At 35.5% G+C, this 20,234-nt stretch overlaps 1 protein-coding gene across 1 annotated transcript in view; it reads left to right on the plus strand.

The window, feature by feature from the left end:
* Positions 1 to 20,234, plus strand: part of LOC116302681 (dipeptidyl peptidase 2) — a 41,031-nt gene that overhangs the window by 1,988 nt on the left and 18,809 nt on the right. Inside the window, exons 3-9 of the mRNA XM_031712026.2 lie at positions 2,678 to 2,841; positions 2,999 to 3,134; positions 3,291 to 3,378; positions 5,408 to 5,466; positions 9,721 to 10,011; positions 10,544 to 10,700; positions 14,062 to 14,126. Of these exons, the coding sequence (XP_031567886.1) occupies positions 2,678 to 2,841; positions 2,999 to 3,134; positions 3,291 to 3,378; positions 5,408 to 5,466; positions 9,721 to 10,011; positions 10,544 to 10,700; positions 14,062 to 14,126 (960 nt within the window). The remainder of the gene's footprint in view (positions 1 to 2,677; positions 2,842 to 2,998; positions 3,135 to 3,290; positions 3,379 to 5,407; positions 5,467 to 9,720; positions 10,012 to 10,543; positions 10,701 to 14,061; positions 14,127 to 20,234) is intronic.

Genomic DNA, 20,234 nt, shown 5'->3' on the forward strand with positions numbered 1-20,234 from the left:
TTTCATTGAATTACGTTGTTTAAAAATTCTCCATACATTGCCTAATAATATGTGACACAAATAGGTTGTGCACTTTTAAAAGTGCACAATGACATCCTCCTGCCAGTATGTGACCCTGCTCGTATTGTTGGAACTAAGTGCTGCATTTGATACAGTCAATCATGGTATTCTTCTCTGCTGCCTAGTGACATCATTTGGTATAGTAGGGAAGGCATTAGAATGGTTTTCTTCCTTCTTGTCGAACCGTTGACAATGAGTGGCATTTGGGGATGGTCTTTCAGATAGGTTCCAGTTGTCATTTGGTGTACCTCAGAGTTCTGGTCTCGGACCCCTCCTCTTTACCCTGTATGCTAGTAAGTTATTCGAGGTCATCAAAGAACAATAATTGCCTTCCACACATGTGTATGCAGACGACACTCAGGTATATATATACTTGTCCTTCAAGCCAGACTGCAGTGCAAATGAGATGGAGTGTGTCTCTGCAATAGAGAAGTGCATAAAAGCTGATTAAAAAAGATGATTACTGATAAGATGAAGCAATAGCAGGACAGAGTTTGTAATTATTGGCACAAGGCAGCAGCTTAAGAAGGTTAATGTTGAAGTGCTAACTGTGGGAGATATCAAGATGCATGATACCTGTTTCAGCTTTGAGGAACTTAGGGACCTACTTCCATAGTAACATGAGTCTAGTACCTCATATCAATAAATCATGTAAAGCTGCTTTTTTCCAACTTCATAACATCAGGAGGATTAGAAAATATCTTCAATGGACACAGCTAAAGTCTTAATACAGGCCTTCATTGCAAGTATGATCTATAGACTATTGTTCAGTAACACTTTGCTTAGTGGTCTGCCCGCAGAGTTGATCTAAAAGTTACAGCATCTAAAGAATAGAGCGACAAGGCTATAGTAGCAGGTATACCCAAGTTTTCTCTTATTACTCCTGTGTTTCACTCCCTCCCAAAGAAATAGTACATATTAAGCTTATAGTGTTAACTTTTAAAGTCATGCATGGTCTTGCACCATCTTATATATGTTTTTAAGTTCTTAATTTAGACTCCTGGCAACAGGGTATTTGATGTTGCAGCACCTAGACTTTTTGATGCCCTTCCTTGTGAAATTAGACATGAGAGTAAGTTTTGAAATAAGTGAGATGATAATGTATTGATAACAGCATTGGATAAGCTGTGAGAATCAGTGTTAAGGAGATTTATGTTGAAGTCTCCCGTAATAAGATAATGTTTATTTTCATTATTTGCTTTATCAAGAGTGGACTTGATACTATTTATGAAAACCTTTAAATTACTGTTGATGTCTAAAAGCACATAAGAGATTTGTTTTTAATTGATTATCAATTTCAATCCACAATGACTCATGTTTGTCAGTTATACAGCTAAGATCATCACGAACAACAAACATTAGGCTATTTTCAACATATAAACCTACGCAACCAGCATGCTGGTTAGTAGGTTGTGAAACAAACTGATAGCCTAATATGTCAGTATTAAGAGTATTAGATTTTGTAGCATTTAACCAGGTAGTGGTAGTGGTAGTGGTAGTGGTAGTGGTAGTGGTAGTGGTAGTGGTAGTACCATCACAGCTAATAGACCCAACATTATAGTGAAGAACAAAGTAGAGAAACGATAGAACAAAAACCATACCTATTGTCATTGGGGCACTGGGGTTAATTCACAAAGGACTAGAACAATATATCAACCATTTAAAAGGGGACAACTCTATCACAGAAGTACAGAAGATTGCTCTCCTTGGAACTGCACACAGCATTAGAAAAATTTACCCTCATGATTACTTGATTATTGATTTCTTTTTTCCCTTTTAATTGATTGATTTAATTTTTTGTTTCAATTACACCTCGTATTGTAAATATATTCTTGTTTTCCCAAGGCCCATGGATTGGACTCGGTAAACTAAGGATTTTGTAAGCAAAATTGAAGCAAATTGTAAATAAAGATAATGATAATAAATACAAAACATCAAATACAGTGCACTATAGATAATATTGGTGGGATCACGAACCAGAGAAAGTAGTGGAAAACGAAAAGGTCAAGATCCTATGGGATTTTATAATGTTTACACGAATAAGAAGATTGAAGCAAGAAGACCAGACATCATCGTCTTAGATAAGAGCAAGAAGAAGGCGAAACTGATTGACATTTCAGTGCCTATGGATCATCCGAATTGATCAAAAGGAAATGGAAAAGATTGACAAGTACTGAGACCTAAAAAGAGTAATAGAAAGATTGTGGAGAGTGAAGACCATGGTAGTTCCGATAGCCATTGGATCGCTCAGAACAATATCAAAACAATTTAAGGATCATGTTCAGAGACTAGAACTTGATAGTATAAGCTTGTTAGACCTACAGAAATCTGTACTTTTAGGCACGGCACACATCTTAAGAAGAGTACTTCAGCTCTCAGGAGCCGGGTAGAATCTCGTGCTGAAGGTTAATGTATACCAGCAAAAAGAGTTATAATATTCTTATTTTGCTGTGCAATAAAGGAATAATGATAATTATAATAGTAATAATAACAATAACAAACGGATAGCAATAACAACAACGACAACAACAACGACAATCATAATAATAATACAAATTGCACTCCACTCATTTCAATTATTACCATTATTAACATAACCAATTTTTTTGTAATCCAGAGATACTATGGGACATCATTGCCATTTGGTCAAGATTCATTCAAGCACGGAAATATTGGATATTTGTCCATAGAACAAGCGCTTGCTGATTTTGCAGTTCTTCTAACTCAACTTAAGAAAGACTTCAATGCCACAGATAAAGCTGTTGTTTCCTTTGGAGGAAGGTGAATTCAAAGTTTTTTTAAAACTAAAGACAAATTGTGCCAAGCTACATGATCATACCTAATAAACGATTGGAAGGTTACATATGACTTTCCTTTTATATGACAGCCAATTATTACTTTTTTATTTATATGTATGTTTCCTTTGCTAATGTTCTAGCTATGGTGGAATGCTGAGTGCGTATCTAAGATTCAAGTATCCTAATATCGTACGTGCAGCTTTGGCAGCCAGTGCACCTATATACATGTTAGCAGATACCACCACCAGAGACTTCTTTTTCCCTGCTGTCACAAAGGTAAGTCATGCATATGCTCATAGAAGATATTATTTTTATTTGTTAATGCATTTGTTAATTGTACTGCAGATGGTTTTGTTGAAAATTTTATGAATATTGACACCCAGCATTGTCAATATTGTGTTCTTAATTGTTAAAATAATGTTTCAATTAAAGGATTTTCAAGACGCAGATAAAACTTGTCCAGGAAATGTTGTGCAAGGTTTCATAGAGATCGAAAATCTTAAAAAGCAAGGTGAAAAAGGTATATTATATGTTGGTCTATATTGTTTAAATTCTAGAAACTGTGGCTGTTTAGATGTATTTTCAAGATCCAATCATTTTCACGTTACTTTTAGGCTCAGGTCAAACGTCAAACTTCACTTGAGCTGAACTTAATCACATCAAAGAATACCTCCTTGTTGTCCATTGTTTGAATTTGGTTCTGCTCATGTGAAGTTCGATGTATGACCTGAGCCTTAGACTCTTAGAGCCCAATGTATATAAAATTGGAAGGTGTAGGAAACAAGTCTGAGCTTTTTTTTTTAATTAAACATCCTTATAATACACTCTGCAAAATTACTCTATTCTGATTGGACAAGAGGAGTACAATTAAAGCCCAATCTGTACTCTGTGGAGTCCCAATAAGCCTGAAGCGAGATGACGTTTTACCCCCGTCTCTAGACCATAATCCTTTTCACACTGCTTTTGTTCTTTAATTATGACTATTGTTCCTGTGTTCTCTAAGGAATCAAAAATTTTAATATGAAAGAATTTTAAAAACTATTATGGTATAGAGTCGGGGGTAAAGCGTCATCTCGCTTCAGGCTTATTAAGTTAATTAATAAAACAAAAATCGCACAATCTTCTTGTACAATTCTGAATTTATAGATACTCGTGATGTTTTGAAAGTTCTCAAATTGAACTCATTTAATGGCTCGTCCAATTTGAAAACTTTCAAAACATTACTCGTACCTATAAATTCCGAATTGTACTCGAGATCGTGCGATTTCTTATACTAATTTACTCCAAGAAAATAGTTCTTAAAATAGATGTCCTGGGAAAATTACTATTGGTCTGTAGCCGTGTAGCTTCCAGTAAAACTCTAAGTCAAAACTGTCTCGTTTACAAAACGAAACTTGCTACGCTTGCTAAATCATACAGAAATACATTCAAGTAAAAAAAAATCTTAAAAAAGTAAATAAAAAAAAACAACCTTGCATAACTTATCTTTAGATTTTGTGTTATGAATTATTTTGTGCGAAGCTTGGTTTCCCCTATTTTTCACCTGAAAACTTGGCAATATTTACAATTCAATATCTCAAAAACGAGCTCCGAACACCCAATTTTTCTTTTTTCTTTCTCTATTTTGAATCAGCGTTAAATTCGGCAAAAAGTAACTTCTACGAAAGTTTGCTATTTATTTAGCCTGGTGGTGTGAAAACGAATCAAACTGCCGCATGGCAAACTCGTGGATACCCTCTAATTCCTACTTGTACTTCCCTGTATTCTTATTACGTCCCATTGACAATTTGCATTATGCGTATCAAATTACTTCTTGCATCTTGGCCTTCTCGTCTCGTCGGGGACGTTTGTGGGGAGGGAAACGTTGCGTGATGACCCTAAGAACGGCTGCAAAGGAGGCTAGACTTTTTAACATGATGCAATATATTCACTTAGAAACTATTTACTTACACTGTGAAATAAGCAGATATTCTATAAAAACTCGTTTAGAAATGTTATTCAACTTGTCGTTATTCAAGTCTGTATGATGACTGACAATTTCGCTGTTCGCTGATTTTTCTACGCTAGCGTAAATCCGAAGAATTATCTTGAAGCCGTAAAAGAAATATTTTTAGTTCGTTCTCAAGGAATTTAAACGTACCTTTTTATGCTTCTTATGTTCATTTATAGTATGTTTCTCTAGGTTAAAAGTCCATTTTTTTTTAATTTGATGCAACCTGCATCGATCTTTCCTTGTTTCTTTCGATATTGATAATCCTATGGTAAAGCTATGTGCGAGTGTGAGTAAGGACAGTGATTTGTCGTTACTACGCCGCTTCTCAGTTGAGTTTGGCGCGACAGAAGTTTTTTCACAAAGTTTTTCCGGTTAAATGTGCATGTTGTTAGGGGCAACTCAAAAGTATTTACAGCGCCACTTGCAAAAGTATGACCGGCGATAATGTTTTCAAAATACCTCGTTCTTATCAGGGGTGTGTTTATGTTTTTCTTAAAATTCTTAAATTTTGTATTATGTTATATATTAAATGACTGGTTATGTTTATATTCTTAAGGCCTGCCTGTGATCTCTGAAGCTTTTAAGCTCTGCAAACCCTTAACTTCTGTTGATCAGGTAAGCTAGATGTAATATTTAAATTCAATATAATCATACTAAATTTTTTTCTACTAATCGAAATGATTTTTTCGCAGCGTAAGAATTAAAAATAGCATTGTCATCGTCATCATCATGTACCACCACAAAATTACGATCACCATCACCAAAATCAGAGTTTTGAAATAACTTAACCATTGAAATGATTTTTTCGCAGCGTAAGAATTAAGAATAACATTGTCATCGTCATCATAATATACCACCACAAAATTACGATCACCATCACCATCACCAAAATGTTTTACAAAAGCTTTACCAAAGTTGAATATTCGAACTTCACAAAACGAACGAAAAGTCGCTTTCTGCTAGCTGCCTGTAAGCGGCCGGTTACCTAGAAATGTCTTTGATTGACGTCCGCCAAGTCGAGTCTGGGGAGTATTTTTTTTCAAGACACTTGTGACTGAAAACGGCTGTAATGTTTGGCCTCCTTTTTTCTCGTAAATGTATTATGACCACATTTTCGTTATAGTTTACAGTTTATCGGTTCATCTAAGATATCGTTAATTATACACAGCGATATGCAGAAATTCTGATCCAACCAAGTATAAAGTATATAACTATATCGGGTGCATTATGGGTAATAGACCCGCGGGATTCAAAGCTAAGTACCAAAGCGTTGGCTGGCGTACTGAGTGTTGTTTATGAACAGCACTAAAGTCAAGAAGCGGGAACTATCTGTTCACTTTTTAAAACCTCTACACTATTAGAAAAAAAATGTCGTATTGTAAACGGTTTTATTGATGTAAAGTGAACATTGGAAGTTTTGCAATTGGTTGAGTTTAAATTCAGCCTTCTGGAATTGCTCTTCTTGGAAGTTTCGGTTGAGCTGAACTCAATTCTGAACTCGTTCTTCTCTTATTTATATGTGCCCTTTTAAAACAATCAATCACTCCGAGGACAGTCGGTAATATGACTTATGACAAAAGTGGTACAAAAATATATTGTTCATGAGCTACTCTGGATAGGATATTTTGCTTTATTCGTAGTCTACCGTGTTATTGTTATTAAACATCAACTCAGTCAAATCTCAGTTGATGAACATGCTGAATATAATTTCTAGATAAACATAAGTTATTCTTACTTAAGAGAGGCATATTATTCCACTTCTCGTCTGATAACTTAGTGATTCTTTGTGGTTACTTTTTCTTTTATTTCTCTCTCTCTCTTTTGGCTCAAGCTATTAAAAGTTTTGCAGTTTTATGCAAAACAAGTTCACTTACGAGAGTGAAAGTTTGAATGTTAATCATCATTATATTAAAGCCGTTTGTATTAATCAAAATTGCATAAAATAAACAGCGGTTTATATTGAAAATAACGCCGACTGTCGAGTCCTAGGCAGGGTGAAAATTCTTTTTCTGGTTGGAACAAGTGGAGTTTGTTTTGAAAGGTAACTTATCTTTAAACAAAACGCCAGCCAACGCTTTGGTACTTTGAGTCCCACAAGTCCATTACCCGTAATGCACCCGATATAGTCATATACTATATACTTGGTTGGATCAGAATTTCTGCATATCGCTGTATACACTTATTTCAATAAAGTTAGTCACCAAAAACCTAGAAAGCTGAGATCACTGAGCATCATGGGAAACTTTTCATATAAAAAAATATATATACAAAGCTTTTTTAATACAAACTGCAGCTCGATGATGCTCAGAAGAGGTGAGACTGTAACCGGTAAAAGATTGGCAAGTCCATGAACAGTTATCAAGCGGTTGAACATGTGAAATGAATCTACCCATAATCCTGGTCGGCCTCAGCTTTATAGCTTTTCAAGTGACTAACTTTATTGAAATAAGTGTAAACACCTACTTGCAAGAAGGTTGTCATACAAGAATAGAACATTAGTAATTTAGCGAGAAAAAATACATTAAAAGACAAAAGAAAAAGTTCAGCTTCAGTGATCTTCTTTTGCTTTTTAATATAATTCCTATCCCACTAAATCACTAATGTTCTATTTTCGTATGACAACGTTCTTACAAGCAGGTGTATATATATATATACAGCGATATGCAGAAATTATGGGATATCTTTCTTGATATTTTTTTCAGAAAGCAGTAGTGATAGGCAATCTGAAAAAAATACCAGCGATGATATCCCATAATTTCTGATATACTTTTGATATACTTGTATAGTAGTAATAAGTTATGCATTCGGTGTGTATATTATGAAGTAGAGAGAATAAGAGAAAAATATCAAATGCCCTTGGCAGGATTCGAACCCACGTCTTCGGTATTCTAGTCCGATGTGTTAACCACTACACTACAAGGACCAACCACGCTGGTAACGCAGCCAGAATATGAAATGTAGGGTAATCGTGAGGATCCCAGAGCGATATTTTTTCTCTATAGATAAGTTGAACACCGTAAATATGTACGCAAAGATTAGACATAGTATAGTAGTAATAAGTTATGCGTTCGGTGTGTATATTATGAAGTAGAGAGAATAAGAGAAAAATATCAAATGCCCTTGGCAGGATTTTTCTCTTGTTCTCTCTACTTCATAATATACTTGTATATGTATATTGAAAGCGGCCATAATTTTTGCAAATATATTTTAAAACTTTCACCCTGTTTTCAGACAAAGTGTTCAATGACAGTTATAGTCCGAGCAGTGTAAAGTGAAAAAGAAACAAACAAACTACTATAAAATCATAGTGTATTTTTCACGAAACATTTGTTCCGTATGGTCGAACTGACCACACTCTTCAGGTGAACACACTACATGACCGTTGGTTCATTTAAGGTTTACATTAAATACAATCTTAAATTTAAACGATGCTTAGTATAAGGTTGCACATCATAAAGTCTGAGTAAATATTTGCGCTTGTGTCTACATGCGGAAACAAGTTCCCTCCATGCAACTGCAGATATAAAGCCAATTGTCCACTCTGAGGCGAATACCGAGCATCCAACATCATTTATCAAGCCACAGTAACCACAGATGACAAGACAGAAACCTACGTAGGACTAACAGAAACTGAATTTAAAACCCGACACAGAAATCACACATCATTTTTCAGAAACGAGAAACAAAAAACAAAAAACAAAAAAAAAAGCAACTTAACTCTCAAAATACATCTGGAACTTAAAAGAAAGTAGCATTGAGTACAAATTAACGTGGTCAATCTTAATGAAAGCAAAATCATAAAGTAATTTAAACAAACGTTGTAATTTATGTATAAATGAAAAATATATCATAATCTGCCAACCTAAGAACGCTTCCCTCAACAATCGAAACGAACTTATATTTAAGCATGTTATGTTTTGCATTCTGCATCTCGTTTGATATCTTGCATCTCATTAGGTATCTGTATAAGTGTACACTACAACCTTGCTGCAATCAAGTGTATATATTATATAATAAATAATATATAATATAATTTTTAAATAACAATTAGTTTATAGATAGCAATTTTTGAATTATTATAGATTTCCTGGTTAACGCTAAATCTAGTTAAATACACTAAACATAAATTAACCTAAATTAACTCACTCTCTCTTCACTTTTCTCTTTGAATGTTTTTGCCCTTTATTTTGAAAACTGGCAGTCTCTCAGTTGTTTCATAACACACTCCAGAACTAGTTGTACGAGAAAGCCTACTTATCTTTGGTCGCAAAGTAACATAAACAGCAACTCCTCCCAAGGATTTGGCAAATTACTCGTACAGTTTTCTCTGCATTTCAATGAACGTTGTTGGATTTTGATATGTAGAAAAGTGGCGATTATACTCCAGTTTTGAATTCTCTGTCGTACAGGGTTAGCCTCGATTTCGTACGAAATAGTTCAGTTTGAATATTCATTCATTCCAGTCAAAGTCTGTGGAATTTCAAAGTGTTGAAGTTGTACATTCTTTACTTTACCGTTGGCATTTGTGAATATTTGTTCACTGAAATGAGTCTGTGATCAAGGAATGCAGCCATATTTGACTAATTTTAATGGTCAATTCATTTCTCTGTGCGTTGTCCACCGTCTCTCCCCACGCGCCGCTTCGAACTCAGATTCTTGATATACATTAGTAAGTTTAGAATAACACCATAGTGTAAGGCTCTTCTTTGTTGTATCGTTGCGCGTCATTATCAATATCATAATCAACATTATCATTATCATCATTACCATTATTATTGTTATTATTGTTATTATTATCGTTATTATTATTATCATTATTATTATTATTGTTGTTGTCGTGATTGTAATTAATCAAATAAATATTTTTAGATTAATCATTTGATTGGTTGGATCCGCAATGCATTCACGATCATGGCAATGTGTGACTATCCTTACCCCACAAGCTTTCTAGCTCCTCTCCCTGCCAATCCTGTTAACTATGCATGTAAGGTTATCTCTGGCTCCTCAAATAAGATGGAAGGACTTGCAGAGGCTGCAGGTTTAGCATACAATGGCACTGGTGGTAAACTGAAATGCTTTGATCCATGGATTGAGTTTGTGGAATGTGCAGACCCTACAGGATGTGGTACCGGGAATGACAATCTTGCTTGGGATTATCAGGTAGGCCTCTTTGTCAATATAGGGTTATAAATTAGTATGTCATGTAATTGTTGCACAATACCGATAAGCTTTGGAATAATTAAGTTTTAATCTTATTAGGAAAATCTTTGTCATTTGAGAACGCAGCTCAAGTGCCCGCTTTATTGCAATGAATTTGTAAACTGAGCAGAATTGTGTCGTCTGCACTAATTATAAAAGTCAAGAGAAGTGGCGAAGGCTCTGGAAGTCAATGGGAATCAAGCTGCAGCCCTAAGGAGGCTGCAAACCACCAACTTAGTTACTCGCTTTTCTGATTTGCAAGTTTTCTTAATTTTAAATCAAGATTTATTGATAACAGGATTACAGATCGTGGTGCTTTTAGCGACCTTGCAAGTTCTTTATCCCTTCACTTACTTAAACACTGCAAAATCCCATTAAAAATATGAAGGAAATAATATTAAACAGTACCAAGTGGGGTGCTACCTTAGTGGGAGAAGTTTAGGAAATAGGAACGCATTTCAGATTGTGAGAGAAGTTTTATTGTTTTTAAAAGGCGTGTACAGAGTTTCTGTTGCCGTCTGGTACTAATAATGTCACTGATATGTTTCCTGAACTACCATGGACACTGGATATGAGAAACGAGTACTGCAACAAGACATGGAATGTTAAGCCTCGTTTGCAATGGACTGGAACTTCGCTCTGGGGAAAAAGTATGTACTTTAATATACAGCTTGTTTAATGGGCTTAATATGGCACTTTCAAACTTTTCTATCGACACCCCAAAACAACTTCTGGATCATTATAATGAATAAATGATTTGCTTCATCGACCCAAGAATTGTGTTTAATTACGACCTGGCTAGCTTACGAAAGGTCGAAAGCTAGGTTTCAGTTAAACACATACCATAATGAGAGCATAACATGTATCCGTGGAAAAGGTGAACTAACAAAATTGTACACATTAGTGCAAAGGTTTGTAGGTCTCCGGTGTACTGAGGTCTACTGAACTTACTAATTTGCTTTTAAAGGATGTAGACCCCTTGCATGTGACGTCAAAGCAGCTCGATCTGGGGGACAAAACAAAAGAATTCCAATCTTCGGAGAAGTATAACCTATTGTTTTGTCACCCAGATTGACCTGAATTCCAAAGTGCTTCAAGGGGTCTATATGCTACGTATGCACTCTACTGCTACCCATAAACACTTATTTGATTCAACTTCTGGGTTGATCAAATTGATTTTAAGGGGGAAACCATAATAAAAGGAAGAAAGAAAGAAAGAAAGGAATGAAACACGCCACACAAAACAGAGAAACAACAATAGGGTCCCCGGCGGATAACATGGAAAGACATAAGCATGAAATAAAATAAACAACGAGCCTAGGACAAAGAAAATATCAAAGGGTGGTATGATCACCCTATAACCCCAGGGAGTAGAAGAAGATAAACACGATGCCTCGGGGCTTAAATACTAGCTAAAATGCAATCAATTCAATCTAAAGACACTGTAGCGCAATAGATGTATTTCAATTGTTAATTTCGATCGCCGCCAGCTTTAACAAAATATTTCGTTCTATAATTTCCAAATCTTGATGACTATTGTGACAATATTTAAAGAAAATCAAAGTCTGAGTAATCAACCAATGATAAAGTAGATAAGATTAGTAAATCTATCAGCCAATCAGAGATTCGCTACCATTCTACAGTTGCAGTCCCTTGGCGTTGATAGTGTAGCGGCAGAGCGAGGGGTTGTGGAAGAGTCTAAACTCTGATTGGGTATCAAGATCACTGCTAGTAGTCTTTCTCTGGACTCTGATTGGGTATTCAGATCACTAGTGATCTACCTCCCAATCTCATACCCAGAACGTGCGTTTTTTCTGGCCTTAAGCGAAGAACGAGAGCTTTGGCATAGTCCATTTTTGGCGCATGCGCAATTTTCCGGAAGTTAAAAAATATAATCGATGGAAGTAATTTTTAGCTCGTGAAGAGCTATCGAGGTGGCTAGATTTCGCATTTTTCGGATAACGCTTCTCAGCCAATCGTTTTGGGTAATTCCCGTAACCATGGAATCCATTGTATTCGCCAAGTAACGTCACTGGAAGAATCGCACGTTGTTTGCAGAGGAAGCCATTTTGGATTTTCGTTCACTTCATAATTAGCAGCATATTTTGAGTATTCTTAGTTTACTTTATGCTCTTTTTATTGGACCTTGAGATATGAGATTGTCGTATTTATCATTACGTTGGAAGAAGAATCCGAAAACAGCCTGGTTTGTCATATATTGGATCGATTAGACTCGGTCCAGATAATCCAATAGAAGCCAATAATTTAATTGATAAAGACAACAGTTTGTTTGCACAGAACATGTATTCCGACTATCGCCTTACTCGGGTCACAATACCTTCAATGAAATAAGTCACCAGATGTCATTTGTTATCATCTTGATTCATTGGTACTCAAAAAGCTTCACGAGCTTACCATGGGTAACCTTTGATTTCAAGTAGAGTTCTGTTTTAACTTTCGATCAAAATAAAAATTAGAAATCTGGAACATATTTTGTTATTACTGGGTTGCCTGTGGCAGCCCAGTCGTAAAATGCCTTTCTTTCTTTCTTTTCTTTTTTTTTTTTTTTTTGGTTTATCTTCTCCGTCTCACGAAAAGTGCATTCTTGCGTAAGAGTACCCGTATATGGATTTGAATGACGGGTACATTGATTAATGGCTCATAGCGACTGGCTGAGCGGATGAGGATGTAATTCCGGGCTTTAGAAGTAATATAATTGATCAGTAAAAGAAAATATCTAGGATTGTAATTCACATATTTATTAATATTATTACAGCTACTGAGTCGGCAGTATTCTAAAATACGACTTTCAGTCTTTTTAGTTAATAAGACATATACATGTATCTATCGTTAAATACCTCGCGGTAATAGAGCTGGTAACTTTGACCGTAAGTACTTTTCACTAAGTTTGCAATCCTTTAACTAACCGAGTTTCACAGTTCCACTTCACTGGTTAGGATATCTTAAAAAACTATATTCGAAGAATATGATCAATAATGGAAAGATCGTGAACTTCAGAACTGTTAGCGAAATACAAATAACAATTTTAAGCACATTTCTAAATAAATTTAGACTTCCTGAAATAAATAGATTTATTTCGTTGGACGCTGCAAGTCTTAGCCGGGTCAAAGTCAGGTCAAGTTTCTCGTGTAATTCAAGATGGAGAATATATTATACACCTAAAATGTTCCAAAGTACCCCCTCCCCAAATAGCGGTACATAACAAATATTAGATGTTAAAGGAGGACGAGCATACCCGCGCATTGGGCAACCCAGTGCACGCTCCAAGGTCGTCTTGTTTTTTTCTTGTCTTCGAACGCATGCCCTTTTATACCGGAGGTCCAAGAAATCCTGGTCTCAAAAAAAAGGATTATGCCAGAACCCTCTTTTTTTCGCCGCAGGCCAGAAGAAACGCAGGCTCTGTTGTCTACCTCTGGATTCTGATCTGAAAAACTCTGAAAAATTCAAATATTTTTTCTAGTGAAATCTTATATAGCGCGCCCTACTCAACTGACGTCAGCGTGCACCATCGATTTTTATTTTTACGCCTCGTAGATCCACACTACTTTGACAATGTGATGACGCAATTTATCGTCAATAAGAGGACAGACATAAAAAAACTGATGTCTATTTGTTAATTTTCGATTCATGCTCGCGCACGCTAATTAACTAATCAGAGCGTACGTTATATCGTGGCTATGGTATAATGATTCAGTGGTGTGTTAAACCTCATACACGTAGCAGGATGCAGCTCACTGATTGAATAAACCAGCCTAATACTTATTAGAAAATAATAACACCCACTCGACCAATCAAGTTATTCATAAAGAAACTTAGGTGTCCAGTGGTGGGGGCCTTGAAGCACAGGGATTGAGTGAAGTCACTAAAACCGTGAAATAGCTATTTGACTAATATACATATGAGATTGAGAATGTAAGTTCTCCTGTATCTTCAATCTTGTAATTGCTTTTTCTAGATCTTAACTGCTGTATGTTTCTTACTTTTCTCCAGATATCAGCTCTGCATCCAACATCATCTTTTCAAATGGTGATCTAGATCCTTGGAGGCCTGGAGGGGTAAATAAAACTAAAAACAAGGAAACATGTAATATTAGCATATACCAACTCGTGTACTTCCTAAGAACGCTCACGCTCATTGGTTAATTGGAGGTAAATATTGTACGATATTCACCTCTGAATCTCGGAATATTGAGTCGGCAACAAGATGGCATCTTCCGGCAATCGTTTTGCTACAATTTCCGATGAGGAAATTGAAAAAAAGAAAGTAAATGCCATTCCTATCGATACTAAAAAGCCGGAGGCAACGAAGTATGGCCTAAAAGTTTGCTAAACGTTTTGCTAAAAGTTATGCGTGAAACTAAAAGTTTCTCTTTTTTGTGTGTGTTTTTATTGAATTATTGTATATAGAAATAAGTTACTCTGTACACAAGTTGGTATATGCTAAAACAATTATTCGCCTCAGGCTCAGTAAATATGGAGAAGACTCGAAGACTCACGTCTCGGTAAATATTCACCCGATATTCACTTCGCCTTCGGCGAATAATTGCTAAATATATAACGAAATTAGCTTTGTGATCATTATCCATTGATGATGGCAGCAGGACTGCCGAAACATGTCTATTAGAAAAGCCATATTATACCTGAAGATCATTATTACACAATTCCTGCTTGTTAGACCCTTTGGAAATATGTAATAGATCAAACACGAGTGCGAGTGTTTCATCGGAATTCAATACACCGAGAAGCTGATGAAAGCACGAGGCCGTATCGGCCGAATACTTTTATGGCTTTAAATTATTATGGTATTTTCATGTTTTATTTCCGGTACCGGGAAGAGAGTTGTACCCCTTTTTTAATCCGCATCCCAACTCGCCTAACAAATAGACTTGCATGCAATTTAACTAAGGCATAGGAATCAAAAAACCCTTGAGAAACGAAGAAATTATAAAATTGACGGACCACAAAATGAGCACAACAGCTAAAATCTCAACCAAGCAAGAGGTAAGGAAACGGTTCCACCAAGGTTGTATAACAGGAAGCGTAACTTATGCATGAATGTAGAATCATCCAAGCTCATTAAATTGGTAACGTAGCTTGCTGATTAGTTTTGTAAGTTTAAATTATGTGAAACCAGAACCATATTTTCATCTTGTAGCAAAAATGGTTCAGTCTCTCTGGGCAAATTTATTCTATCCTTCAGCCGCTTTTGCAATTTACTGTCACTTTTGCAAGAAAAAATTGGTCAAATCCTTTAACTGCGAAGCCCAGTTTCTAGTAAGTTTAGTTTTCAAGCTTCTCGAAGAAGAGTTAAGGCTTATATAATATCTTGATAAATGATTCAGGATGAGAAAAAAATTTTTAACTGACACATTCGGTTTTGTTCGCAAATTTCACTAGTTTTATGAAGTTAAGAGTGAGCCGATTTTGGTTCACTCTCCTGAAAATTGATGATGCCTCCGAAAAAAATCAAATCGAAAAGCAAATTTTTTTTTTCCAGCGATTTTTTCCATTTCTTATGACATTACTATAAGACTAAGGTACTCGCCACTCTACGTTATGAAAGTGTACTTTAAGCTCAAGATGAGCAAGAAATAATTTAGGGATGAAGTAATATATGTGATAGTCCCTCAAAACTTCCAACTTTAGTGAAGTGGCGCATAGGGGACCAAAGACCAAAACGGAGGAATAACCACGACTTTCAACGTAAATCCAGTGTAGACGATGCCAGGTAAGAAGGAACGTTACGAGATTTTGCCCGAAAGAAAAGAAGAAGACGTGTTATCTTTTAAAGGAAAGTGACATATGATCCTTTACAGGAATTTACTCTCAAAGGTTTGGGGGATGATTGAGAGGCATGATGATATTGGATTCAGGATGTGACCTCGTAGAACCAATTGGAATAAATTCAGTTGAAAAGACGCACGTCAACGCATACATGACCACCAACAGGCATACCCAGCAGCCATGACCAGTATTAAAGTTGGAGAGAAAGAAAACGAAATACTTGTAGTGGTGAGTAAGGATTTACTCAAACAAGTATTGCTGGGAAAGGATTTTCCTACATTTTATGAACTGTTGAAAATGTTTCAACCATGCAAGTGAGGTAAAGAAAGGTCTAGTAGAAAGATCCGAAGAAGCTAAAGAGGAAAAGGATAACAACCTGCTTTGACGGTAGTACCAAACAAGGAAACAGACGTAGCGGAAGAGTATGAAGGCTTGGACGTACAGTCATGCAAACAGAGCTAGAAAAGAATAATCTCTTCAGAAAGTGAAAAATGAATCGAAAGGATGAAACAAAGGCAGTGGCGGATCCAGGATTTTTCAGAACGGGGTCCAGATTTTTCACTTCTTTGCTCTTACTATATATGAGCGCTGTTCGTACGACGTACGACGCCAAAAACAAGCTATAACGACAGGACACAACCCAAAACTTCTGTAATCTTTTTGATTAAAATCTACAGACATATTTTTCTTGATATCCAAAAATTCAAACCTTACAACAACAGCAACAAAAAAAAAAAAAAAAACGGCGAAGAAAAAAAAAATTACCCATACATCCGCCACTGAAAGGTTCTACTAGCCAACAATTAACAACGACGTGCTAAAGTACTGTAAAACCTGTGAAATGTGCCTGGAAAAAATCTGAACACAAGACAAAGCTGTTATATTTATTAAAGATGCGATTTATTCTTTTTCAGGTTAGTTTTCGATAAGCAAAAAAATTTCCGCTCAAATAGGTAGCATAATGCGCCGTATTGTGTTGACCCCCTCCCCTAGTGGTGAAATTTTTGATGGTTTTCAGTCCTTGGCCGTGAAAGCTGGGCGAGCAGCCGCGATCACGTATTTCCTGGCGTTCACTGGAGTAACTTTTTACTCGGGCTACCTGTGTTACAGATGCTAGCTAAAATCTCGATTTAAGAAGTTTTGTGTCGGTGAAGATGATTTTCGGAGCCTTCAGTACTTTTGGCCTGGGGTTATTAAATCGTGATTACAAAACGTGTGTTTCTCGAGCTTTGGCTTGTCAAGTATAAATCTGTTGGCTTGTCAAGTCTAAATCTGATTTCGTTGTTACGTTCACTCATCTAGGAAAGTATTTCGTTGTGAAATTATGTCAAACTTCAATTTATTTATTGCTGGAAGTATTCATCAAGGTGACGAACGATTTAGTGACCTTTCAAAGGAAAGACAATTTTCTCTTATGAGCTTTTCAGCGCTGTAAAGTGCCCAGTCGCTGCCAATTCTGCAATGGCAGGCCGAAACAATCGACGAAGTTATATATACAAGGAGACCTATTGTACTTGAACGCTCTTGAAAGTAGTCTTATTCCAGACGAAGACACGCTATCCCTTAATTATTCTGCCTGATATTGTACGTTTGGCTAAGACGAACACAAGCTAAATATCATAGATTCTGTTTAGAAGTATCAGTCATTAGTGCAATTCCACTCAAAACAAATTGCTGTAATATTCATGACATTGTTGTGTTATACATAAACATGTACAATAATTGATAAAAACATATATATATTATTTATATAGAGATAGAGACAGTAACAGATATATATACATATAAATCCAAACTAAGATTTCTACAAAGGATAAAAAATATTCTAATGTTTTATTTTTTTTTAAATGTTGAAAAACAATAAAATGTTGATTTTTTCGGTGCCACTCTGGTACTACATTTTAGCAAAGATAACTGAAAAACAGCTCTTTTGCACAAAAGCAGGAAGATACGGAAAATGGTTCGTCGTAAAAAAGTATGTCGTAAAAAATGTACTGATGTCATCAAGAATTCATTGCTTTGTCAAAAAAAGTAATTTTGATCATGAAGAAGCAAAGTCTTATTCAAAATAAGCAAAGCGTCTCGTTCTTTACCCAGTCGAAGAAAATCATGGTCTAAAAAATCGTTTCTTAAGAAACATAAGTAAAGAGCAATGGATGCAAGTCACAATAATTATTATCATCAACTGCTGACAAATCCGAGTTCACAAAAATATGGTGTCTGTAGTTTTGTTATGAGAGAGAAAATTAATGCTTTTACAGACTAAGCTAGACATCAGTTTTCTAATTACTATTTCTTATCGCATGAAAACAAGATAAAGAACGATTAGTTATTAAAAATATCGATATAAGATTTTAGTAAGGCTGCCATCACGCACAAGTTTAGTTAATGGTATGCTTTGAATTTACAAGTAAACCTCTTAGCTCCTCCCATTAGCATGTACACCTCTGGTTACGCCCTACACACTCTTTACCCCTTTGCTTAGTTATTTTAGCACTATTCTTTTAAATCTTATGATATAAATATCCCTCGTAGACCGTTCTATACATTTACCATATATTCATATACTAACTTTAGTTTAAGCTATGTTTAGTTCTAAGAATTTCACTCGTATTACTCTTTAATAAGATATCACACCTAGGAATTTACTATTTCCGTTAGCCAATCAGGACTCAGCGATAATATCATATTGATTGTAGAATGACACCTGTCATGAGGTTATTATAAATAGAGCTCATGTAATTAGTTTTAGTAAGAATAGAGAGATGTAGAAGAGAGTCAGAGAAAGTAGAATAAAGATCCCGTGGCTCGTACCGAGAGCGGTCGTCCCATAACAGTTTATCCCATGTTGATAAGAGTCTCAATGACAGACTCGATCATAGTAAGTTTACTCTAAGCAGAGATATAGAATATCTATTATCAGTTGGACATCTTGATGGTAGCCCGAGTAAACGCACAGAAGTGCGTCTATTTAAAGTTTAAGGGAGGACTGCTAGTTCGTAGATACAGCTAGATCCAATTGAATCACATAGATTTATTGGTAAACTATTCTTTTAAAAAAAATAAAAATAAAAAAAATAAAAAAAAGTACGCTCACAAATATTTTCGCTCACGGCTGCTTGTTGATTATTTACGCTTGACTTCCGTGTTATTCCTTGTCGTGTGCTGTTAGTGCTGTTTATTTGACTGCTTAAAACCCTTCAATGCATATGAAATTAAAGGAGAATATTTGTAAAAGATACATCTTTTAGTGACTTCATTTAGAAAAAAATCGTTCAACGATTTTTTAAATGCCGCTTTCATCGATATTTTCTATCGCTTTTGACAACAAATGGGATCATTTAACTTCATATCAAAAAATCCATAACGTTAGAAAGAAAGTCACAATTTGATTCATACTCAATAAGGACAGTAGTGTCTATATCCGTACCTATATTCTAGCTACTAAAAATATTGAATCCACTAAACTGAAGTCTCGATTTTGAGGGTATAAAGTTGACACGCTGGAAATAATAGTAAAAGTCCATGAAAATATTCATCGCGTAATATTTGGAAAACGCTCTCATACATTTTTTTCATATTGCAATCTGTTGGGTGCCTTGATGAATACTATCGACAGGTGCAAGTCGTTTTGAAAGTTTAGGTCTAGTTTTCGAGAAAATAAGCGGTAAACGATTTCTATGATGTCATCGTTACGTCATAATGAAAAGGCCGCTTTAAACTAATTTATCATTTTTGAAACCTTTAATCCTTTCCTGACAATGTGTGAAAAGTGCTTGCAGATCGAGTTATTCAAGACGAAGTTGTAGCTGTTTCAATGTGGCTAGGTGTGCCAGACCAAAACTACCAAAACTACAAAACTACCCAGAGACTCCTTAACCAAAATGAATCTGGCAATGACGACCATATTGATTGTTTAGATTAAATTTATGCTAATTATTGAACATTGATTGTGTGACTTATGTCACGTGGACTTTTATCACGTGTTATGATAACATTGATTTATGTAAATGAGTATCAAGTCAGTTTTTTTGGTTTTCAAAAATGTATGACACGTATTTTGCTAACCTGGACTATCAAGACGTTATTGCTAACCTGTACTTTACATGATTGGAATTTTATGGAAGTGTAAGAAGTATGTCTTTATATAGTCGCCACAGAAGTAAGTTGTGTGAATTTTATGATTCATTATACACGATTGTAATCGTAAATATTAAGCTATGTGATCTGCATGTTTTAGATCGAATACACTACATTACTACACAATAAACAAGTGCTATACGGTTTGTGGTGACTCTGGTAACTTCTTCGCGGTACATTGATATTGACCATTTTATCAACCAATAACAAATTGGTTATAATAACCATTCAATTTTTTAT

This window comes from Actinia tenebrosa, unplaced genomic scaffold, assembly GCF_029948245.1.
Source record: "Actinia tenebrosa isolate PJP-AT-01 unplaced genomic scaffold, QUT_ActTen_1.0 PGA_scaffold15__27_contigs__length_11533743, whole genome shotgun sequence".
Taxonomy (NCBI): domain Eukaryota; kingdom Metazoa; phylum Cnidaria; class Anthozoa; order Actiniaria; family Actiniidae; genus Actinia; species Actinia tenebrosa.